Source organism: Dryobates pubescens, chromosome 40 (assembly GCF_014839835.1).
Source record: "Dryobates pubescens isolate bDryPub1 chromosome 40, bDryPub1.pri, whole genome shotgun sequence".
NCBI lineage: Eukaryota > Metazoa > Chordata > Aves > Piciformes > Picidae > Dryobates > Dryobates pubescens.
Window position 1 is genome coordinate 1,228,968 of NC_071651.1, and position 24,302 is coordinate 1,253,269.

General features: G+C 47.4%; 2 protein-coding genes across 2 annotated transcripts; both read right to left on the reverse strand.

Annotated features, from left to right (window-relative positions):
* Window positions 1-466: 466 nt before the first annotated feature.
* HOXC11 (homeobox C11) lies at window positions 467-3,045 on the reverse strand. The gene is made up of 2 exons (XM_009905431.1): window positions 2,367-3,045; window positions 467-699 (listed from the first exon to the last, which is right to left on the reverse strand). The coding sequence occupies exons 1-2, from the start codon at window positions 3,043-3,045 to the stop codon at window positions 467-469; spliced, it is 912 nt and encodes a 303-aa protein (XP_009903733.1).
* A 19,352-nt stretch (window positions 3,046-22,397) lies between these two features.
* HOXC12 (homeobox C12) lies at window positions 22,398-24,032 on the reverse strand. The gene is made up of 2 exons (XM_009905432.1): window positions 23,468-24,032; window positions 22,398-22,636 (listed from the first exon to the last, which is right to left on the reverse strand). The coding sequence occupies exons 1-2, from the start codon at window positions 24,030-24,032 to the stop codon at window positions 22,398-22,400; spliced, it is 804 nt and encodes a 267-aa protein (XP_009903734.1).
* Window positions 24,033-24,302: the final 270 nt, after the last annotated feature.

A 24,302-nucleotide genomic window follows, 5' to 3' on the forward strand; every position in this document is an offset into this window, starting at 1 on the left:
GACAAGACAGCTACAGACCGAGCCCACCACGGTGGGGAACACACAGCACTGGGGTTTATTTGAACGGACAGGGGAGCCTAAATAATTATCATTATTAATAATAATAAAAATAATAATTATTATAATAATTATAATCATTAAAAAAAAGGGGAATTCCAGCCTGTTCAGGAAGAAAAACAAAACAAAACAAAAGGAACAAAAAAAGAAGAAAAAAATGGGGAAGAAAAAAAAAAGGGGGGAAAAAATTAAATAAAATGTTCATGGAATTCAAGTCCTTGAAGTGGGAATTGCAAGGAAACATCTCACTCCTTTTGTTACTCAGCACCGTCCCAGACACACAGACACCAGTAACGGAAAGGCTCAAACTTTGAGGTTGCTTTGTCGACTCCGAGGGCAAAGACCCCGCTCGCAAGGTTCCTCCTCCACACCCAGACCCTTCCCCAGCAGAGGGGCTTTGGAAAGCGGTTCACAACAAGGGATTCCCAGAGAAATACTGCAGGCGGTCTCTGCTTAATTTTTTTTCTTTCATTCTTCTGTTCTGAAACCAAATTTTAACCTGTCGGTCGGTGAGATTTAGCATCCTGGACAACTGGAGCCTTTTCTCTTTGTTTATATAGACATTGAAGAAAAATTCTCTCTCTAGCTCTCTGATCTGGAATTTGGAGTAGGGGCATCTCTTCTTCCTCGTCCGGGGAGCACCTTAAAAGAACCAGAAGGCAGAATAAGTATCCTAAGGACATGCAAGACCCAAACCCAGAGCTGACCAGACAGAGAGGAGCAGCTTAATAACTCCACTTATTAATGAAGGCGGGGGGAGGACAGGACGACGACACCCTCGTCGCCTATTGTTAGGGGTAGCAGAGGTGAAGTTACACAGGGTCTTAAGGACCGTGGGGTGACTATTCTCCCTCCCCTCCTCGCTTCATGCAGACATTTTGGGTGCGAGTAGGGTTTTTTTTTTGGGGGGGGGGGGAGGCACTAAAGAACAGGCTGGGAGTGGAGGGAGCAAGGAGCTGGATTGGGGGTTAGCTTAGGGGGGGGAGAAAGGAAAGCAAAAAACCCACCCCACGCTCAGCTGCAAATCTGTTATCTGTAGAGAGCCAGCATGAGCAAGGTTGGAATTAGAGGAACCAGAGATTATGTTCCGCATAAGTTTCTGATTATCTCCAGTCCTCGCCACACACGCAAAAAGGAATCAAAGTCAAAGAGAACTTTCAGCATCTGAGCTGCAAAAGGAGGACTTGCAGCACGAAAGCAAAGAGGGAAACAAACCCACCCTCCCCTCTCTCTTCCCCCCCAAAGAGCCCCTCGCTCAGCACTAACTTGCAAAGTTGCCTGCATTCAGCTTTTTATTAGTATTAAAAAATGAATACAAATTAAACAAACACACAAAGAAAGAAAAAGCTCAAAATGCTCCTGCCGGGAAAATGTGAGGGCGTGCGGAAAAAAAATATGTAAATAAAAGGGAAAAACGTATAAAAATATAGAGTAAATAAAAAATATCACACACACACACACACACACACACCCCAGCAGACTCAAGCAAAGAAGCAGTAAGGGAAAGCCCTTCCTGACAAAAGCTAAACGCTGCAGCAGGCTTGGGGAGGAGGGAGGGAGGGCAGAAGGGGGGGGTGTGGGGGTGTGGGAAGAAAGAATAAATGCCACTTTCGACGGAGAGGAAAAGAAAAAAAAAAGAAACAAACTGAAGGAAAAACGCTCAGCTTTGCCTGCGAATTCGGCAGCTTTCCCCCTTTTGGCAGCGCAGCCCCACCACCAGAAAAGGCTCGACATGCAGATCTAATTAAAAAAATAAAGGAACACACACACAAAAAAAAAAAAAGAAAGAAAGAAGAAGAAGCCAACCACCCCCCATCCGCCCACCCCCCCAAAAAAAACCATTTTCGCCTCTCGATGCCTAAAAGCAAAGCCCAGGCAGCTCAAGTTGTGTTCTGCCCAATTGCCTTTTACCCTCCACAACCCGGGACCGAAATCCTTTTAAAACGCGGGTGTAAGTTCATGATCAAAGTTAATATTTGTCACGATGGTGTGCTTTTAAAATTTCACAGACTCGGAGATGCTGTGTCTGTAGCCCCAAACATCTCCATCTTTTTTTTTTTTGTCCTCTCTCTATTTTTTTTCCCTCTCCTCTCTTTTCCTTTTTTTTTTTTTTTTTCTCTCTCTCTCTCTCTGTTTTTTTTTTTTTTTTTTCAAAGAGCTTTTCCCATCGTAAAAATTCTTCTCGTTGGAAGAAAGAGCTTTGTAGGTTATAATAAAATCCTTTGAATGCTTATAAAACTCCACATAAAATTTGACCGACAAAACACACGGGCTAGTCCCTTAACCTTTCCATTTACTGCTCTACCTACTCGAATTGCTGCTTTTGCTTCCTTCCTTGGTGACAGAAGAGGACGAAGCTGAAGAGCCTGGGTTTGTGTTTTCCTCCTCATCTTCCGGGTCTATCCCTGGCTCTCCGCGGGATGACAGCGCGTGGGGTTGGGATTCTGCCTCCACTTTGCCCTCAGCCTTCTGCAGGCAGCTCTCGCTGGGGTTTTCCGCCCCGCAATAGGCGTTTTCGAAGAAGCGGTCGAAGCCTTGGGGCAGCACCGTGTTTTTGTTCATGCTGCTGTAGAATCCCGTCGATGCCGGGTGGTTGGAGCTGGGGTGGTGGTGGTGGCTGTACACGCTCTCGTTTTTCATTAGCATTTCGGTCATGGTGGAAGGCGGGATGCACTCTCTATGCATCAGATCTTCTGCGGAATAACACGAGGCGTAATTGCTTCGGTGGTGCCATTTACTGGAGGGGTCTAGACCATAGGAGACCTCTCGCACGGGCTGCACTTGCGAGAGGTTGGTGGAGTAAGGGTAGGAGATTTGGCGAGAGGGGGCCTGTGGCAGGAAAGATGACACAGTTGAAAATTCGGGGACGTAATAGGTACAGCTGGGGAGGTAGAGATTGGAAGCGCAACCTGCCCTCTCTCCAAACTCAGCGCTCCGCTCCTTACGCGACTGGGAGCAGAAGTTGCCCAGGTTGACCGAGTTAAACATCCTTTCTCCTTTTCTTGCTTCCTATAGCTAAGATGTTTTGGATCCGATGTGCGGAGGGGAAAAAATTTGGGAAGGCGAGATGACGCGCGATCCGTCTTAGTCGCTCCGGAGGCCACGTGATCCAAAGTAGATATTGTCATATATCAGTTTGGAGCACTTCGATGCGTAGGAGTGGTTGACTTAGGTAAGATCGCAGAGGTTCAAACGATTGGTTTGCAAACACCCGCAGAAACATTATGAAAATTCAGGCGCAGATTTGTGTCCCCCTTCCTTCCCGAGGGCACCACCCCTCGCCAGCATCCACGGCACAAGGGCGAGGGGCGGCTTTGGGAAGTTGCTGCTGCTCCTTTGGCTTTTTTTTTTTTTTCCCTCCTCTTTGCCTTTCTTGCCTTTTTTTTCCTTTTTTTTTGCCTTTTTTTGCCCCCCCTCTCTTTCCTCCCCCCCCCCCCCCTCCCTGTTCCCCCCTCTCCTTCCTATTTAGATCTCGCTCGCTGCTTTTCAACAGGGTTTTGGAGATGGGGTGGGGGAGATTTGGGGCTGGGGAAGGGGAGGGAGGGAAAGAAAAGGAAGAAGGGGGGGGAGGGAAGGAGAGGGAGGGTCTTAGGGAGCTCGAACGCTGCGTTTTCCACCCTTTTATTAATATTTTAATTGCGCTGATTGATAGAATTGATTATTCTGGCTATTTTTCTCCTTAGGATAGGCTATGGGTAGATCAAAAAAATCGCTGGAGACGCAGGAATAAGTTTCCCACTTTTTTGGTGGTTTTTTCCCCTTTTCCCTCCCTTTCGCCCCTTTTTTTCCCCCTTTTTGCTGCAGGCAGGAGTTCCTACAGCTGGGCTGCGAAATGATGAGTAAATCTCCATCTATCTCATCCATCTAGGAGGGTGGTGTGTGTGTGGGGGGGTGTTGCTGCTAATTAACAAGCTCCTAACATACGTTAATTACGTTGATCTCTATGTGCACATCAACTGTACATCAAACCGAGCTGGCACGCTTGATGGAGAAGACCCCACGGAACCGGTGGCAGAGTGCGGGGGATGGCGTGAAGTTTCCAACTTTCAAGTTAAAGCAGGCCCGGGTTTAATGACTTTTGATATCGAATTAGCGATATATCACGGAAAAGAACAAATGAGTTGAGTCAAGGGCTAATAAATATTCGAAATCCCCTCCTTTAATGTTTGGTTAAATATTTATTGCGTAAGACTGGCGCATTGAATATTTCATGCAATTGTTTATTGTCAATCAATGGATGTACTTTCAGCAACATCCCTTCGGCATTTATTCTTCCAGCTGAATTAAAAAAAAAAAGAAAAAAAAAAGACAAATATTCTTATTAAAGTCATTTGTCTTCCATCCTCTGCCCCGGCAGCTTCTCTTTCCCCTCTCCTCCTGCGTTTTCCCACCCAAAACCCCGGCGATGTCGAAGCTCTGCCAGGTTTTGCAAAGAATTAAGCGGGGAGGAAAAAGATTGATCTGAGAGGGGAGGGGGGGAGGGAAGAAAAAGGTAAAAATATCTTTTTGCAGACCTGTCGGGAAGGTGCACCTGAAAAACGCGGAATATCCGCGGTTCCAAGCTTCGAGGGCTTTCCCCGCTGCCTTTAAATAGTCCTGACGAAAGGAAATTGGCTGCAACAATTGGGCGCTAATCGGGTTTTCACCTGGATTTCAGCCCGAGGTGGAAAATATTTCTCTGCCGAGCAGAGAGGGGTTGTTACACCTAGAAATGAAAATACCCCAGCGTGTCACCCCCTTTTTATTCCACCCTTTTCTTTCCAAGATGTCACTCAGGCATTCCCTCCTCCCCCCTCCCCCCCGAATTTTCCCTTTTAAAACGCCCAGTAAAAGGAAAAATAAACAAAAATATAGAGTTGTCCACTTGTAAACCCCAACTAAACTCCATCAAGGGATCTGTTTGGTGAGGAGTGAAGGCTCCGACCCAAACTAACGCACCAGGAGAGGGGGAGAAACGCGGCTATAGGGAGGATGTTGTCAAATCGAGTTGGAGTTAATTCCAACAGCAAAAAGGGGGAAAGGCAAAGCTAAGCTTCGGGAGCTGGAAAAGCCTCGACGGTTGCAGTCTTTTCGCTTTGCTCCCAGAAAAAACCAAAACAAAACAAAGCAAAGAAAATCAAGACTAAACTTACCCGAAAATAACCCATTTAACAAAAAAGGGAAGGGGGTTCCAACCCTGCTCGGAGATGTTCCCCTTGGAGATGGGCATCCTTGGGCAGCTTTTTTATTCCTTTACTCTTATCTATTGAATTCTATTTATGTCGAGCTCAGTTGATTTGATTTCACATAATTTCATTTCATTCCATTCCATTTTATTTCATTGACTAGTAGCCAGCCTGCCGTTTGCACGTTAACGGGGGGTGTGGGGCTGGGGTTTTTGCTTAATTCTTAGGCGAGTTGTAGAGGAATTGGGTTTAAAGCACACCTCGGGCGGAGCTTTCAACCTCCGCTGAAAGAAAAAAAAAACCCAACAAATATTCTGCAGCAAGGCAGAGGGGAGAAAAAAATAAGCAAAAAAGGAATGGAGGAAAGTTGATTTTTTGGTGGAAGAAAACAGCTTCTCAAGGCGGTACCTCACAACCGAGCAGAGAGGAATTCATTTCGGGAGGGTTTGAGTGAAAAAACAACAACAAAAAAAGAACCCAGAGGGTCTTTCAGCAGAGCTCTTTTTCCAGTCTCGTGTTTGCCAGGCGGTTTGTGTGGATTTGGGTGGGTTTTTTTGGTCTATTTATTAGGAAATCTTGAAGGGAAACATGGCGGCTTCACCAGCTGAGGTTGTGTCTTCTTCCTCCCTTCGAGCCCTTCTTCCTCGCCCTGCTGTAGGCACGCACTCCTGAGCATTTATTTTCATTAATTTCTGGGTATTTTTTTTTCCTCCTTCCCCCCCCCTCCCCTCCTCTTTCTCTTTGTATTTTCTATTTAAAGAGCCGCTCTCATAAAATCCTTTTTTATAAGGGATTGGGGGGTGCGAGTCTCTGAACGGGGGAGTTTGGAGATGGATAAATATCCCTCTGATCCCAAAATGAGCGATGTTTTCCCCTCTAACGCACCGTTTGGCTGATGAATATATATGTCTGCTTCTCTATATATCTATAGGGGCAGGAACTCTGGCTGCAGAGATGGATTTCTTCCCTGTTTTATGGCTTGGACGGCGTTTTGGGCAAAACTTTTAATTAAAGTGTCAGCGATCTTTTAACTTGGCTTTTTATGGACCAATATTAATACTAACTACAAACTAATAATGTTAAGCTATTGTTTATGGGCGTAATTATTTCCCCACCACTACCAATTCCCTCCTGTTTGCAACCTGCGTGGAGCATCTTCACCCTCGGTTAAAAGGGGAAAGGCTCTCAAATATCTCAACTATTTCTCTTCTTTTTGGTTATATTTATCCCAATCCAGCCTTCAGACCAAGGCTGTAGGCATGAGGCTTGGCATCCAAGGGAGGAATTGGAGGTGTTGCTGGAAAAAAAGAAGAAAGGAAAGGGATATCCAAACAGCTCCTTAAACCCAAAACAAAGCGTGTAGACCCCCTCCCTTAAAACAAAAAGCACAACAGCAAACAACGCAAATCCGTGTGGCACCAAACCCACCGCCTCTCTTTTAGGTGCACGCATAATTTATTGCTCTTGGTAGGTAAATACATCTAAAACCCGAGCCCTGGTGTCGTTTTGGGAGTTTTTAAACCCAGTTTAAAGGCTGGGATTTGCCTGTTTCCTGCAAAGGGAGCAGAGAAGAGGCAGCTGTGGAGTCACAGCACTTGAATTTGACCACCAAAGTGACCACCATAAAACGGAATGAGGCTTGGCGGCTGCATTCCTTTTGGTTGCCCTTTAAAAAAAAAAAGAAAAAAAAAAAGAAAAAAGGACAAATAACTTTCAAGCATAGCCTTAAAACATCCTCAACGTTCCAAACCTTTTCGTGGTTTTTAAACCCAGAGAGCCAGAATGGTCGGAGAGTGGAAAAAGGGGAAGGAAAAAATGGGTAGTGGGTGGAAAAAAAGGGAAAGAACATATGGATTTGTGCTCTTTAACGGGGGATAAATACTATCTAGGGGACTTGAGAAGGGAGAAGGAAAGGTCTGAGTCTGGCGATTTTGATACAAGATGGAAATGCCCAGGCTAGAGGAGGGGGTTTCCCCTTTATTTTAATTATTCCTCGGGCATAGGGATGGAAAAGGAGGCGGCGGCAAGGAGCTCGTTGCTCTTTGTGCCTCTTCTGCACTTAGATGTAGGAATACTCTTATATATATGCGTTAAAACTCCCAGATTTTATAATTGTATGTATTTATGTACGCATATGTGTGTATAAATAATCATCTTCAACTTATATAGAGGTACAAATACTCATCGTTTCATATAGATAAAAAAATATCCATCATATATATATAGATATTTGATATATATACAAAAACACACACAAATACCCTTCCTTATCCTGACCTCTCGGCCTGGAGCTTCTCTCTACCCAAATTCTCCCAGCAGAAAATGCAAAACGCATGGGAAAAAAACCAACCCAAAAGAATCCCACCCACCCCCAAAGTAGTACACCCCACACCTTGCTCTGGAGTCAGCGCTTCTTTGCCTTGATATAATGCAAGCACTTAACACATTTAACAGCGTTTTCAGCAGGAAAAAGGGGCTCAAGGCTTGTCGGATGTGTTTCGCGTTACTAACAGGAATTTTCAGGGCATGTTAGAGGCGTTTGGTGACCAAACTCCCCCCCACCTTGGAGCAGTTGCACCCGAAAAAATCAAAACCTTTTAGCTGTGAAAGTTGGCTTTAGTTGATCTGTGTAAACATCTGAAGTTATATTTTGGGTTAGGTTAATCCTGTACTTGAACTCGTCTCAATAAATCATTCCTCTTTCCCGCCCCCTCCCCCCCCCCCCCCCCCCCCCAGTTGGGTTGAGATTTTTTTTCCACCCTTCTTCCCCCCTAAAAAAATTAAAAGAAAGAAAGGGGGAAAAAATAAAGCAGGAGTTATCAGAACGCTATGAAAATCCATCAGCAACCTCCCAAACTTCGGTCAAAAACTTTGTTGTAAGTCTTGACATAAAGGAGTCTTTGTCCCAGCTCGTACAGTGAGGAACCTCCTGACTTGGTGAGGGGAGAAAAAGAGGATAAGGGGGGGGCGGGGGGGAAAGGGAAAAGAAGCAAAAATAGAACAGATTTGATACCAACCTGGCTTAGCGCGTTACTCATTGCCTGAGGAACAATTTAGACCCTGAGCCTTGCCCCTATTTCAGCAGCTGATTACAGTTTGCCTTGCCTCCTGTTTGGGGGTGGGGTGGGGTGGGGGGGAATCGGAGTTTTTCCAACCTGCATCTCTAACCTGGGCTGTGAGGGGTGTGGGGGGGGGAGAAACCCTTCCTTAGCAGCTACATCTCTGAATGTGCTTTTGCTCAAGAGGCTGCAGCTCCTGGTCTCTAATGGCTTTGGCCTATCAGATGTTCTCAAAGTGATTTTTCCCTCCCTTCCACGACGCTATCACAATAACTTCCTCGGATGGACTTAAAAAGAAACAAACCCAACAAAACAAAACCAAAAACACAAAGGAAAAGAGAGGAAACTCCGGCCAGCGAACAGATCACTAACCACCGAGTGCGTGTGCAGGAAATCTGAGGGGAGAGACAAAGCTACAAGTGGGAAGCGCTTGGAAAATGTTATTGTCCCCAAATGGCAAAGATAAATTTAATGGGATGGATGCCAGGCTGCGAAAGCAAACTATATAAGCTGTGAACAATTCAAAGGGAGACAAAAAAGGGGGAGCGGGGAGGGGGGGGGGTGGAAAGGGCTTAGATCTCTCTAGACCTGAGCTGCAAGTTCAAAATCATGTGGACTTAATCAAGATAAAAGCAGATGGAACTCTGCTTCCCAACCGCAGGCAAGGCTGGGGCTGTCTGGGATCAAAATGTGCAGCGGGTGTCGGGTTCAAGATAGAAGCGATGCCGAGGAGGCGTTAAGAAGAGTTGAGCTTAAGAATAACCAGAATAACTATCACTTTACCAGTCGCCTTCCCACTTCTCATCATCATCTCCCTGGCTCCTTCCCCACCTACTTCGGGGGGGGATGTGTGGAATATCAATGCCTGAGTGTTTCGCTCTATTTATTTACTTTCTTTCCCCCTGTCCGGCACAGTTGCAAGGAGCTTCTGAAGGATGTGGAGCGCTGAGATTTGGGGAATTCGAATGGAACTTCACAGCGGGGAAAATTCGCTCGCAGAGCCGCTGCTAAACTGGGCTGAGAGGAGACACAAAACCCAGAGGAGCTCGTTAAGCAACACCTATTTCCGTGCTTTCTCTTCCCCCCACTCCTCCAAACCTCTAAAAAAGGACTTATTTCAACACAAAGACTTATTTAACACGAAGAAAGACATATAAAACACACCAAAAGCTTTACATTAAAAAAAAAAGGGCATAAATTGCTTTATTCGCCAGACATCTCCTCTTGATATCTTTAGCAGCGCCATCAAAATGGGCAAAACTACGAAATACCTCGGAAATCGTGGCAGGAAAGGAAAAAAAAGGATGTGCTTTCTGTTGGGTAACTCATTTCTGAGCCAAAAAGCCCCGAAATCCAAAGTTCAGGGTTCGAAGGTGGGCGGCTAATCCCCCCTCCAGCCTTATTAAACCCGCACACACGTTCACATGCGCCGTGTTTAATCCCTAAATACTCAGGAAATCGCGTCCAAATATTGCACTTTAATACTTTGGCTCCCGCATCCCCCCTTTTTTAATATTCCTTTTCCATTCCAGCCGGCACTTAGATGAATTTCCCTCCGATAACCATCGATCAAAGGCGAAACTCGACCCTTTCTGGGGATAAACCTCAATAATTCGCAACTGAGGGAGCGCCGGCGCTGGGCTCTCTCTTCCATCCCCGCATTAATCAGAATAAAATGAAGCAGAATCCTTCAGCTGTTTCATGGGGGTGACGTTTTCCAAACTTCTCGTCAGCTTTTGGATGATCAATGCTGCTGGCGGAGGGGTGGGATATGGCCGTGTCCACCACCACCCCCGTCCTCCATTTACCTATGGCACTGATGTGTATTACCTGCCTTCCCCTAAGGACCCCGGGCCTTTCGCCTATAAAATACTCCCTCGCAGGCAAAATCGCCTTCGAATCTTCTTTTCGTCTGGAGAAGCAGAGGGATGGGGGCACAAAACGTCCCTTAACAAGTTGGTTTACTCTGCTTCTCTCTGCGTGCAGCGTGGCTCCTTCATTCCCCTGTAGAATAAAAAGTGATTTTCGCATCTTTTTCTGCCCCGGGGATGAGTTGAACATTTTGTTGGTGCCATTTACATTTGGAATTAATAGAAATATGAATGAATGTACCCGGAGTTCTCCCTTGATCGGGCGCTGGCTTTAAAATACCTTCAGTACTGAGAGCAGATAAATGATCAATTTAAAAGTCGGTCCCGTAATTAGAATCTTGTTCAATCTTTCCTGTAATTTCCTTCCTCTCTCTTTCTCCCTTTCTTTCTTCCTTTCTTTTTTTCTCTCTCTCTTTCTTTCCATTTTCCTTCCCATTTTCCTTTCCATTTTCCTTCCCATTTTTCTTCCCATTTTCCTTCCCATTTTTCTTCCCATTTTCCTTCCCATTTTCCTTCCCATTTTCCTTTCTTTCCGTTTTCCTTTCCTTCCCAAATATTGCTTTTTTTTCCCCTCGTAATTACTCTCAGATCTTTATTCCTGTGATATCAGAGCTCTGTGTTCACTCGAATTCACCATTTCTATAGATTTCTAACCCAGATTTGCCTAAAACCCTGCAGAATTCCCCCTTCACGTCACATGAAGGCAAAATTGGCTCCTGCATTATCTCCTTCCATCCTTTCTCCATTTCTTCCACTCTTGGAACAGACTTTAAGGCAAGGTCCCCAGAATCAGAAGGATATTTAAGGTTGTTTTAGAAATGTAGAAAAGTAGACCCTGTATTTTTTCCCCCTCCTTTTGGTGTTTTTTTAGGGAGCGGGGCCGGCCGGGGAAGCGCGGCTACGGCACTGGGCTATGCTCGGTCCCCTCTCAGGGCATTGTCCGATCTACGAAGCCCTCTCCTTGACCGAGGGGTGTGGGGGGGATGATCCCATTGACCCTCCTCCCACAGAGATCTGCCTGGTAGAAGGGAAAGAGCAAACCCCCCCCCAAAAAAGGGGGGAAATTTCCCCATTTTAGTGGCTCTCGTCCCTCTTCTGGGCTCGGCTGTGCACCGGCAGCCCCCGCCGCTAGCAGGGGCAGTGGGAAAAGGAGATGTCGGAGATTCGGGGGGTCGAGATGGGAGGAGAAAGTGGGGTGTAAAGACAGAAAGCCAGAGCTGGCGAATGTCCCCTCCCAACCAACGATTTTCCTCTTTTTGCCGTTTTCTCGCGGCCCAAGCTTGGCGGGTTTGGGTCATTTTGCGCCGTTTTGTGGCTTCTCATCATCATTATTTTATTCTTTTTTAGCCCTCATTTATCATTTTCTGTTCTCTTCGGGTTTTTTTCCCCCTTTTATTTCTTTATTTTTTATTCTGGGGTGTAAATGCTCAGGGTGAATTCAAGCTCTGGGTTGGGGTTGAGGAGAAAGACAAGCGGAGAGAAGGACAGCACCAAGGCAAGAAGTGAAGGCGCTCAGGGACTTTATCCCCCGTCTCTTACACCCGATCCCCTTTTTCACCCCTTTCCTGGATTATTCCTGATGTATTATTAAGCTTTTTCCACTCCACCCCCGGGCTTAAGCTCTGCTCAGGCCTTTCCCCACACATTCAAATCCACATTAGTTGATTGAATTCGCCTTCGTCTCCCAACACAGAGCAGACTAGCTTGGCTCGACCCCAAAAAATGTCCCCTAAAATCCCCCCCACTTCTCCTTTTGATTTAACGATTAACCCTCTATGCCATTTTTTCCCCCTTCTTTGAGGCCAAAAAGATTTCTATCTCCTCCCCCTCCACCCCCACTTTCTTTTCTCCTTACCGAGCGAACTTCATTGTTTTCTGGAGGAACTGGAAATGTTCAGACATTAAAACCTTAATTGGGCTTTTTCTTTATGATGTTTCATTTCCTCCACGGCAGACGGATTTGAATCTTGCTGGGAAAAGAGGAGAAAGGGGGGAAAAAATAAAAAGGGGGTGGAAATATAAAAACAGGAGAAGAGGGGGGAAAAACACAGCCTTGTTTGAAGTCTGCAATCCAGCTCGGGATGGGAAAAAAATCAGGATTTGGAGAAAAAAGCTGCATCGAATCGACCTGTTTCAGCACTTGGCGGATCGCACCGGCTGGAAAAGAAGGGGGGAAAAGGGGGGGGCTGGTAAAAAACAAGGGATGTGGGGTGAGCAGGCGGGTGGCCGGCAATGGCATTGCCCGCGGGGCTGCTGCGGAGCGGCGCGGACGGGCCGCGGAAGGGAGGCTGGAGCCTTAACTTGACCTTCACTTTGCGAGGGCGGCCCCCGCCCACCCAGACGGGCGGCCCCGGCGGCTCCTCCCGCGGGCAGGAGAGCAGGCAGGGCAGGCAGGAGTGCGGACAGCGTGGGCAGCGCAAACGGGGCAACACGGGCGGGCAGGAGTGCGGGCAAGGAGCTCCGCATCCGCGGAAATGGAGGGAAAGAAAAAGAAATAATAAAAACCGAGAGAATAAAATAAAATAAAATAAAATAAAATAAAATAAAATAAAATAAAATAAAATAAAATAAAATAAAATAAAATAAAATAAAATAAAATAAAGAAAGGAGGGGGGAGTGCTGGGTAGCTGCTGCACTAGATTCCGTCCCCTCAGAATCAAAAATTTCCCAAATTGATTTGCCAGCTCGGCAGAAAAGGGCCGGTAAATCCCAGATTCATCCTCCCTCTAATTAAAATTATCCCGACTACAACCCACCGAACCCTTTAATGCCCCTCCACTCTCCCCAAGAAACCTCCTTTCACCTCATCCCCATCCCCACGACCCCATCCTAGGCCTCTAAGAAGTCACCCAGAGATTCCGCAGCAAATTTTGTCCTCGACCTCTTTTGTTTTTCTCCCTAAGTCCCCCCCCCCCCAAAATTCCCATTTGCCCTGCTAGAAAAAGGAGCCGCAGCAGCCAGTGCTGCTCCTCTTTGCAAATAGATTTGGGTGGGTTTGGGAGCTCTATTCGGGAGGAAAATAAAGGGCGGGGGGGAGCTGAGGGAAGGGGGAAAAAAAATTAATTCCACGCCAGAGAGATTTCATTGGGTCAGAAGGAATTTTGCAAAGCTTGAGGAGAGGTTCCTCGGAATTTACTGGATGCGTTTGGGGTGAAAAAGGTGAATAAAATGAAGCGTTTGTGCAGATGTAGGACTTTGGTCGGTGTTTCAGCCTCCTTTGTGTGTGCCTGGAGTTGGGGAGGGGGGGGGGTGGGGGGTGCGGAGACAGATGCTTTATTTCAGAGTCTCTCTATAAAGAGATAATTATAAATCTAGTTATCCACCGGAGCAATAAATACTCTTCATCCCCAATTACAGATGAAGATGGTTGGGTTAAATACCCATAAAGTCAGGCTTTGGGCTCTGTCTGCAAGTTGGAAATGAGGGCTTTGGCGAGGGAGGAAGGAGATATAAAGAGGGAAAACCCTGCGGTGCCGGCAAGCCCCTCAAAAAACCGACCAAAAGCGGCTAAAAAACTTCCTCGGTCCTGTTTTAAACGGTCTTTGGCCGGGCAGGGGTGAGCTGCGCTGTACTCAAACCTTACTCCACAGCTACACGCTGGAGCTATGCGTGGATATTTCGGCCCTACGGGGGTATTCACACACCCCTCCTACACTCATTTACCCCCTCAAACCGCTCTCCCCCAAACCCCACAGGGGTTTATTTATCAGCGACGGGGAGAGAAAAAAAAGCCCCGGCCAGCAGCAGCTATTAAAACACCATTTTTATATCATTTCTACCTTAAGAAATTTTAAGGGGAGGTATGTATGGCCTTTATTTTTCCCTCTTTCCCCCTTATTTTCCCTTTCTTCCCCCCTCATTTACTAGGCTCGAAGCCTTCCCGACATTCCTCACTGCTACCTTGGGTCTCACGCTGTACTTTTCCATCTTTTCCATCCCTAATTTTTTCTTTTTTAGTTATTTTTAAAAAATACTCTGTCTCTTTTTTTTTTTCAGCTTCTCCTCTCACCTCATAATAGTTCATCATAAAAATAAAATGAATTTCCACGCTCTCGGTAATTATCGGCACTTCTCGTGGGTTTGGGAGGCTCAGGAGTGTAGTGTGGGGGGGGGAAATAAAGAAATAATTAATATTAATAGGATTTTTTTTTCCCCCCCTTTGCAATGAATTCATTTTGGCCAACGGGTTTGTAATGAAGCTTCCTCCCGATGGTTTAATATCTTCCCTGCGCTGGTGCTCGGATAAAATTGAAGCTGAAACTCTCAGAAGGGAAAAAAATTATAGATAGATAGATAGATAGATAGATAGATAGATAGATAGATAAAATAATTACAGGTATATATAATAATTACAGGTAGATTTTGAACGTGGATCTGAGGAGAAGAAACTCAGATTCCTGCCACACCAAAATAGGATCTGAACGAGATTTATTTTGGCTGCGAGAGAGCGAGATGAGAAATCTCTCAGCACCGACAAAAAAAAAACCCCAACCCAACCCAACCAACAAACCACCAAATACAATTAAAATAACTACATTTCTACGCTGGGAAAATCACTGAATTTCCCAAAATAGTCCTTTTTTTTTTTTTTTAGTTGAAATAAGGGAAAAAAGAACAAATTCTTCCCTCCCCCCCCCCGCCCTGCCTTGAGCTGAGGAGAAGGCTCGTTAATACGAGATTTATTGGGGGGCGAGGGGCGCGGATCTTTATTTCCTATTTGAGCAACATGAAAATCAAGTCGCTTAATGAAGTCTGGCTTAAAACAAAAGAAAAACCCAAAGGGAAAAAAAAAAACCCCACGAAACAAAAGAAAGAAAGAAAGAAATAGAGGGAAGGGAAAGGAAAGGAAGGTGGGGAGGGGGGGGGGAGGAAGGAAATAGGGGAATTTGTGAAGAGTACAAGACGCAGGCATTAGAAAATCCGCGGCGAGGAGCAGCAGCCGAGTGATCTTTTTTATCTTTCTTTATCCTTTTCATCTTTATTATCACTCTTGTTAACAACACCAGGGAGACTGGGTACATATATCTCCTTTAAATGCAGTCAGCCATGGAGCTGGCTGCAGATATATTAATTAATTTATTCCCTCAACAATAAAATATCGCTGTGTCTACTTGCTACCTACCAAGCAATAAAAAAAAAAGCCTTTTTCTTTCCCCCCCCCATCTCCTATCCCCCCTCCTTTCTCCCTCCTCTGCACTTCATTAGGCTTTACCTATAAGTTTCCAGTCGCAATGATTATGCTTACAACTAATTACTTGCCACGCACTTCATTTTCTTCTGGCAGGGTCTGGAAGGTTTCAAAGTGGGGTGGGTGGCCAGATGCTGATAAATGCTGCTAATTATTCCCACTCTGTGTTTATTTTATATTTATGAACAGCAACCACCACCCTACCCCAAGTCGGAACCGAAGAGAGGAGGCATTCTTGGGCGCATTAATGATAAGGCGGGGGGGGGGGGGGGAGTCCCCATAACAGCACGGGGGAGGAAAACAAATAGTTAATTTATCACGAAATTAGGCGAAGGACGAAGCTTGAGCCACACACACACACACAGTCGGGGAGAAGGAAACTCCAGTCCTCGCAGCTTTAATTTGAATTATTAGGTATATATTGCCAATTAATGGGATATTTGAACACACCCCACCCCACCCCCAAAAACTGCAGCTGCAAGTAGGTGCTTTGCCTTTGTCTGGTTTTGGGGACCCGGAGGCGGGGATTTTGAGGACAGAATGCCAAAAGTATCTCCATTGGCATCTCCACGATTCTGGATTCAGCCCGAATCATTCCTTTCCCCCTTGTCTTTTCCCCTATTCATCCACCAGCAACCAACGCTCCCCCCTCCAGCTATGTCCAGCCAGCCAGGGTGCCCCCAACATCCCCCCATGGTACCCACAGCCCCTTTCACCTCGCTCCTGTTGCACAGCCTTGGCTGAGTCCTCATCTGAGCACCCACCAAAGCAGGGGGCACCTATACGGGGGCACCCCCCACCTACAGTACTCCGTGACATATGGGCTGAGCTTTCACTCTTTATTTTGGGGGGTGTAAAGGAGGGAAAAAAGTGTTTCTAGGTCCCTCCACTCCAGGCTAAAGCAACACCCTGGGTGTCACCAGCGTGGCCGGACTGGTATGCGACTTTATTTTAATACCGGGTTTAATTTTTCCTATAATCCCTTCCGCCAAACCACCTGGATTTGGGAGTAAACCCCCCACCACACACCGATCTGGCTCAAAACCCACTTGGATTTGGGCATAAGCCCCCCTCGATTTGGCTCAGAAAAAGGGGATCGTGGGGACGTGAGCAGGGGGAGAAAAGAATTTAGACTTTCTTGGCCTTGTTTTTCGTTCTCGCTCAAGGACTAAACTGTCCTTAAAGTGTCGTCTTAATGCCTTTGAAAAGAGCCCGGCCCTGAAGTCGGCTCTGGGTTTGCAGGGGGGCGGCTGTGAGTTCAAAGAAATCAACCATTTCTTCGGCACAAAGGTGTCAAGAACGTATCTCCTGGCTAAGGGCGGGGGGGCGTGGGGGGGGGGCGCGGAAAATAATATCCTAAAATACTCTTTGTGTATTCCTGCTTTGCCTTGAGGATTCGCCGAGAGCAGCGAGATAGGAATAAATCGCTAAAATGGAGCTTTTCTCCTGAATATTTCCTACGATTTTATTATTCCTGTTATTTTTTTGGTCCCCCCTTTTCTATTTTCTTTTCTTTTCTCTTTTTCCAGCGGCTGTGAAATAACACCTCGCTCTCTGCCCATTAAGACTGGAAATATTCCTCATAATTAAAGGGATGAAGGTTTCCCCCTCCCCTCGCTAACGAACTCATTTCCAAGCCGGGGCAATGAAATACGCGGCTGAATAAAAGAAACCAGCTCAGAAATAAGAGGGATTTTTTTATATATATATATATATATTCTATTTTTTATGGCGAAGCAACAATTTGTTCTGTCTGCTCGCTGGTAATAAATAAGTTTTATCTATTTTCGGGAGGGTTTGAATGTCTTTGGAAATCCAACTATTCCTGCTCAAGGTGAAGCGACTTACAACACAACACAATTTATGTCACCCTGTAGCACTCAGACTTGGGCATAATTCCTCCTCCTCCTCCTCCTCCTCCTGCTTATTTTCTTGCCGGGACGTGGAGGGGGGAAAAATAATAAAGGAATAAAAGTGGATTAAAGTCCAACTTGGGTTTGTTTGTGCAATATATTTGTACATTCATTCTCCACAAGTGGGAGAAACAGAAAGAAAGGGCCCGGAGCCTTGGTAAAAATCAAGTTACAAAGCAACTATGGCAAGAAAGAAAGAGCGAATTTTCACCCTGTAGAAAACCTTCAAGCCCCGCAGATTGCTCCCAACTTAAATCTCTTGGGAGAGGGGTGGTTGGATTTTGCTGCTGGAAGGAGCAGAAGTGGGGCCCAGCGCTACAGAAATATTTGCTTTCCACACCCCCCTTCCTCCTCCTCTCCGAATCAAACAGCTCCTGGAAAACGAGATGAAACCGTTCAGGGCTGGATGAATCTCTTCCATTTTGGGAGACCCTGAGTGTATCCACCCTGGTTTGGGGAATTCTGCCTGAGAAAGAGGGGGGACAAATAGATGAATTTGTCTTGACCTTGTGTTTTCCACAAAGAAATGGATCTTAACTCCATCAGGCTGAGGCTCAGGTCGGTGGTTCCGTGCTGGATGCTGGGCTGAGCTGGGGTTACTGGACACATCCAGGACCGGGCATGGGGGGGGGCGGATCAGTTCATTCTGCTTAGCCCCCACCGTGCTTTCCTTAATGAAATCCCCTTATCGATCATCTAAAAGCTTTTCTTTTCCAAGTTATTCCCAGCTCTGGGAATTCTGTGGCATCCACAGCAAGAATCCATTACAGACAAATCTCCGCTTAGAGAGAGATCGAGGAAATCATAATCTAATTTGTTTAAATTGGCCTGACGGGCTTGTTTGGGGTTGATTACATATTTTTTTGGGTCGTTTTTGGTTAGTTGGTGTGTTTTGGTGCTTTCTCCTCCCCCCCCCCCCCCCTATTAAATGAATACGTCTGGAATTTAGGTCGAGGAGCCGCGGCAACCCGAGTGTTGATTCCCATCATAGTCCCAATGAGCATCCACACTCCCCAGCCTAACCCCAGCCAAATACATCTCCAGTTTAAGAGCCCCGCTTCCCCATCTTAAAGCCAGGATTTCTTGGACATTCCTCTGGTACCACAAGGAATCTCATCCCTATGGCTTTTCCCATATGCCCACAGGGATCCTGGCAGCCCCTTGGGCAGGAGAGGTGCAACTGCCCCCCGTCCCCTGCTCCAGAGACAAAAGAACCCCAAACGAGGCCATATTTAATCTTCCTCTCTCAAGCAAACAAACAAGCAAAAAAAGTCTAATTTCTGCGGAGTTTTGCTTGCAGTTGATGCTCCGAGCACCAGAATGACTCATTTGGAGATTTAACTTCTTGGCTTTTTTGTTTGTTTGTTTTTCGCCAGGATTTTCCCCGATTACATTTAGATCCAGGCAGCAAGTGGGATTTATCCCCCCCACCCCCCCTTTTTTTTTTACACATTAATTTAATTCCTTCTTGATTACTTTTTTTTCCTTGGCCAAACGATGATCTACAAGGCACAGAAGGCGAGGCCAGACAATACATACATATATATATATTAAATTTTTTTGCTCTTCTTTTATGAACCTCCCAAGTTAATACCGAGTTTTAAATAGCAAACAATAAATCAGCCAGGAGATATTTGGGGCAATTTTCTTTATTATCAAGAAATGACATCGTAATACATTCTTTTTCTTCCCCCCCCCCCCCCCCCTCCCCGCTTCTTCTTATTATTATTAGTGTGGTGAAGCAACTTTTTACATGACTCTATAAAGCCGGAACGTGCTAGAACAGACATTTGCATAGACCCTACATAGAACAGCTTGAGGTAAAGAGACATTTACATATGGGGCTACAGGGTGGAGGATGCATATTGAAACCACCATCACCTAGACTAAAGGGACACAAGCAGAGAAAACGACGTCACGTACACGGAGAACAAACACGGGACCAACAGAAATCCCACCGAGCCGCCTCGTTTGTTTGTGGTTTAAAGCCAACTGGAAGAAAATATTGCATCAATTTCCATTTTTTTGCCTTGGGTGTTCCCCCCACACACCCCCAGGGGTTGGTTGCTGGTGCCTTGGCCTTTGTTTAAAGGGAGGATATGGAAGGGGAAAGAGGGGGGGGGGGGGGGGGGTGGACCGGGACGGGGGGAGTTTGGGGAGGGGAGGTGGTACAAGAGCCCCTCGGTGGGTGAAGAATAACGAAACGGATTGATTTGTTTTTTGGGATGGTGGGCTTGAAATCCAACACAACATCCCTGACATCGCACCGTAACTCACCCTCGTTCCCACCTTCCTCAGACTCCGGCCTCCATCCCCACCGCTGCCTCATCGGGATCGGGATGGGGGGACCGTGGGAAGCTCCGCTCGGCAAAACCTAGGGGTGGAATTTTGTCCTGTTCCCCATGGAATTATAGCCCACTCCCCCCCCCAGCCCCAGCTCCCTTAGTCCCCATCGCACTTCGCAGCCCGAAGTCACCCTCTGAGGAGCCAGCTCAGCGACAAGGATGCTCCGAAAGCACCCAAAACCAGGACGACCCCTCCAAATCTCTCCACCACGACCACCCTCCCACCCCCTCGACTACCTCCCTCCCCTTCCCCCCTCCCCCCCCCCCCCCGATACATTTAATCCTTCCACATCGCCTTACTCCTTTCATTGCACAAGGTTGAGCGGGAGCATCTAGAGAGAGATCTCTCGACACTCGTGTTTTAACACTTTGTATTGCACAGTATCGCGACAGGCGACACCCTCCGCGGCAGCTTTTTGGTGAGGGAGGGGGGGAGAAAAGAAGAAGGGGACCCTCGCCCAGAAGCCAGCGTTGAAGGAGATAGAGAGGAGAGGGAATTTCCTTTACAAAAATAAGTGAGAGGAAATAAAGCTGTGACACATCCCTGGTTGGGAATGAGAGAAGGAAGGGGGAAAACGGGAAAAAGGAGACGGGGAAGGGCTGGGGATGGAGGGAGGGGGGGATCTGTGGAAAGAGAGATGAAGGAAAAGGTTCTTTCGGCTCAGGGAGGGTTGATTTTTTTTTCTCTTAAGGGGTCGGCTCCATCCTTTGCAGCTCGTAAATAAAAGCATTCCTGGGCGCCGCTGGTCATGACCATGAACGCGGGGAAGCAGGAGCACGTGGTGAGCATCCAGACTTCCCAGAAAACGCTGCTTTGCCATAAAATTAATCCCCACACCCCCCCTCTCTTCGATATAAAACGAATGGAGCAAAGCGCAGCGTGGCAAAGCACCAGGCTGCTGCCCTGCCGCCCCCTCGCCCCCTTCAACCCGAATTAAAAATCCCCGATTTCCTCTCTGTTGTAGTGTAATCCTAAATCACAATTTCCCACGTAGGCAAAGCTTCCTCGAGCCCTAAACCTGCTGCTTCCCCTCCCCTGCCCGCTTCCCTTCCCTTCTTCCCCGAACTCAAAGTGCCTTCAAGGCAGGACCCGAGAAGGAATCACCCGCATCGGTGAAAATCCGAGCAAGTGTACAAAGAACCCGCGTCCCATCCAACCAGGCCCTTCTCTACCGTCCTAAAAGGGGAAAAAAACCCCAAAACCAAACAAGGGAAATAAAATCCAAACAGGGTTGGGGACTCCTTCCTCACCCCGCAAAGATCAACATAGCTTAAAGCTGAGGCTGCCTCTGTTGCAGGACTTTTTAGGGAGGTAAAAAGAAACGCATCGCCCTCGCCGAAAACCTGCAGGGTTTGGGGTTTGTTTTATAAACCTAGGGAATGAAAACAGCTGAATTGGATTTATTTCCGTTTAAAAAAACCCACCGAAATCTCCTGGGTTTTGGCTTTGGTTTTGTCTCCTTTTTTTTTTTGTTGTTCATGGAGAAAATAGCAGCTAGGCGACAAAGCATCCCAGGGAAAGAAGGATGCGACTCGCTCTGACCCACCAGGCTCTTAGCACGGGCATTTTTCTACCTCTTTTCCTGCGTTGTCATTAATAAACGCAGCCAAAGGAGCACACAGCTGAGCTGTGGCAAAGAAATACCGCCTTTTATTTTCTGAGGAAGAAGGGTATGATTTGGGGTTAGTGCAGGAGAGAAAAAAGAAAGCGATCCAGAGGGGGGGGGGGGGGTCAAATAAAAGAAAGCTCCTCAGTTTATGTGGAAGGAAATTGAGTGGGGAGGGATGCGAGCTTTCCTTCTCCTTGTAACATTCCAGCGTTGAGGACGAGCCCAGCGCCTGCATGGGAGCCTCCTATCTATAGGGACGTGGTGTGAGACACATACCTCATATATTCTATAGATATATACCATATACAGCGGATATATACACAGCCTTTGTCTCCCTCGCCTCTTCCTAGGGGTATATCCCTGGTAAATCCCAGAGATCTTCATTAATCCTAGAGATCCTCCTTGATCCTACACATCCTCGTTGATCCTACAGATCCTCACGAAGCCTGAAGACCCCGATTAGCCACAAACCCTCAATCTGAGCTGAGAAAAGCACATCTTGGGTCATCCCATGCACTCAAAAATCCCCCAACATCTTCCCCCAGGATGCGAGGCCAGTCCTTTAAGACAACATCTCCCATCCCCTTCCCTATATTTTCTCCCCCGCTTTGTTCCCTTATTTTGGCTATTTTTATTTTTGTTTCCCCCACCAAACACCAACTCAGACATAAACCCTGCGAAACAGCCCAGGAGAAGGATCCCGGGTCCACCTCCATCATCCTCAAGCCCAACCGAAGCCGGGTGGGGATGGATGGAGGGAGTAGGGAGGGGGTAATGGGACCGGTGGCCCCCGGCGGTGCCCGGCGCTGCACGGAAACCCTACCTGTGCTGCTGGCCAAGGCAAAGCGGCTAAAGTCGAGCTCAAAACCTCCCTTTCATCCCTCCGAGCATCTCTGGAAGCCGTCCCGGCGGAGAAGATGGATTGTTATAATAATTAATGTTATTTTTTTTGTTCCTTGCTGTCGGGTTTCATATTTTAAGGGAAACTTGGTTATTTATTAATATTATGTCTTTATTCATTGATTTCTGGGGAGGGAAGGGTGGTGGTGGGGATTAAGAGTGGTCAGGTGAAGTCCCGGCAGCTCGGGTGAACGTTAGAGTCTATGTGGGGTATTTTTGTTGGCTTTTTTTTGGGGGGGTGGGGGGAGAGGGGATTGTTTTAATACCCGACACGAAGGTTTTGCAAACGTTAGAAGAAAGAAAGGGCTTGCTCTCTCAGGAGGAGTCTTTTCTTTTTCATCCGCCGGTTCTGGAACCAGATCTTCACCTGCTGGTCGCTCAGGTTTAATCGATCTGAGAGCTCCCTCCTTCTTTGGCGAGTAATGAATTCATTGACCATGAACTCCCCTTCCAGCTCTGCCAGCTGCAGCTTGGAATAGGGTTTTCGTTTTTTCCGGGATCGTGTGTGCATCGGGTACCAAGGAGCACCTGGCAAAAGGGGGGAGGCGAGAATTGAGTGCTTGGCAAGGAACAAAAATCAGCCCTCTCCCCTAAAAATTGAAAGCTTTTCGTCTAGGAATAACAAAAATGTCAAAGAAAGAAAAAAAGAAGGATACCCCCGGCACCCCTCCCTGCGCCCGAGCTGTTCTCCAGCTTTTCTGGCCGTGGGTTCTGAGGGATGCTCCCAGCCTCATCCCCAGGGCCACGGGTGATGCGTGGGAGGGAGAAGGAAAAAAAAAGGGGAAGGGAGGGAAGGTTATGACCGAGACACAGAGCAAAGGACAAACAGGGAGCTGGCGACAAGCCTGGGGCACCCCGGGAATGGTTCCTTAGCCGCTCCGGACCCGCTAACAGGAGGGAACCTCCACCCTAATGCCAACCTTGAAGGCCGTGGTGTTGTTTTTTTAAGCATCTCACCCCCTTCTCCCCCCTTCTCTCGGGCAGATGTCCCCAAAAAGTGGCTGGACGCTGCCAGCGCTGGGCAGGGATCCGCAACCGCTGTCCTGCATCTCTCTCTTCCTTCTCCCTTTTTTTTTCCCCTTCTTTTTTTTTTTTTTTTTATGGGATATTTACATGTTTATTGCCTTTTCTTTTAAAAGAAGCACCACCTAATAAAACATTCGGGATTTCGGTGCTACCCCTAGTGGTCTCAGCACACATAGACACGTCGCTCCCCACCCCCGAGCCCATGAATTACACCGCGAAGAAGCCCCCAAATCGTCAAGTTTCCAAAACAAAACCCCTCCACCCCCTACAAAATACATAGTGATATAAAAAAGACCAAGCCCACCCGCCAAGACCCTCTTTCCCAGGTCTTACCACCGTTGCCTAAAGTGCTGCCTTGGTTCAGGGGGGACACCAAACCCCCAGCTTCTCCGGTCGTGCCTTTATTCCCTTCATTGAGCAAGGACGAGCTGGAGTCTGACTCCAAGGACTGGCAGGATGGAGGGTCGTGGGGCACCGCTTCGCTGCTCGGATAGTCATATTTGCTGAAACTGGCCCCCATCCCAGCAGGGAGACTGGATTCGAGGGGCAGCAAGGCACTGTCCCTGCCCCTCTCCTCCCTTTTCAGCCCGCTGGCTTCCGAGCAGGTTTCCCGGTAATAACATTTGCTTTCCTCCACCCGGGCGAGGTCACAGGCTCTGCCGAAGGAAGGGTTAATGGAGACGGGGCTCCCAAGGTAGGGTTGGGGGTACCCGTTGCAGGGTTCCGAGGATGCCCAGGGCAAGGAACAGACGTTATCCCGTCGGGGGTAAGAGAGGGAAGGCAAACCGGGCAGCTGCCCTCCGGAGGCACGGAAATTAGGGAAGTAGAAGGTGTCTCCCGTGTGGATGTTCACCAGAGGTCCCACAAAGCCGGGATTAAGGAGGTTGTGCTCGCCCATTTCCGCGGGCCTGACCGAAAGCTTCTACTTTATTGCTATCTGACATTAAACATAGTTAAACCGACGGCTCGGCCCGATTGGTCCGGGGGGGTCACGTGAGCCCCAAATTGCGCTGGGAGGGAGGTGTGTGTAAGGGGGGTCGGGGGGGGGGGAGTTGGGGGGGAGCCTTCCCCTCCCTTGGCAGCCGAGACAAAACACAACAGCAAGTTCCGCCTTTTTACGCCTTTTCTTACCCCCACCTCTCACCCTCCAACCCTTTACCCTGGGCCT

What these genes read in the sequence shown, in the direction of transcription:
- HOXC11 (XM_009905431.1), bottom strand. Translation starts at nt 3,045, where the DNA reads ATGTTTAACTCGGTCAACCTGGGCAACTTCTGCTCCCAGTCGCGTAAG. An exon ending in AAGCAAAAGCAGCAATTCGA is followed by an intron (nt 700 to 2,366) that starts GTAGGTAGAGCA and finishes GGTTCTTTTAAG; the next exon opens with GTGCTCCCCGGACGAGGAAG.
- HOXC12 (XM_009905432.1), bottom strand. Translation starts at nt 24,032, where the DNA reads ATGGGCGAGCACAACCTCCTTAATCCCGGCTTTGTGGGACCTCTGGTG. An exon ending in CAGCACTTTAGGCAACGGTG is followed by an intron (nt 22,637 to 23,467) that starts GTAAGACCTGGG and finishes CCCTTTTGCCAG; the next exon opens with GTGCTCCTTGGTACCCGATG.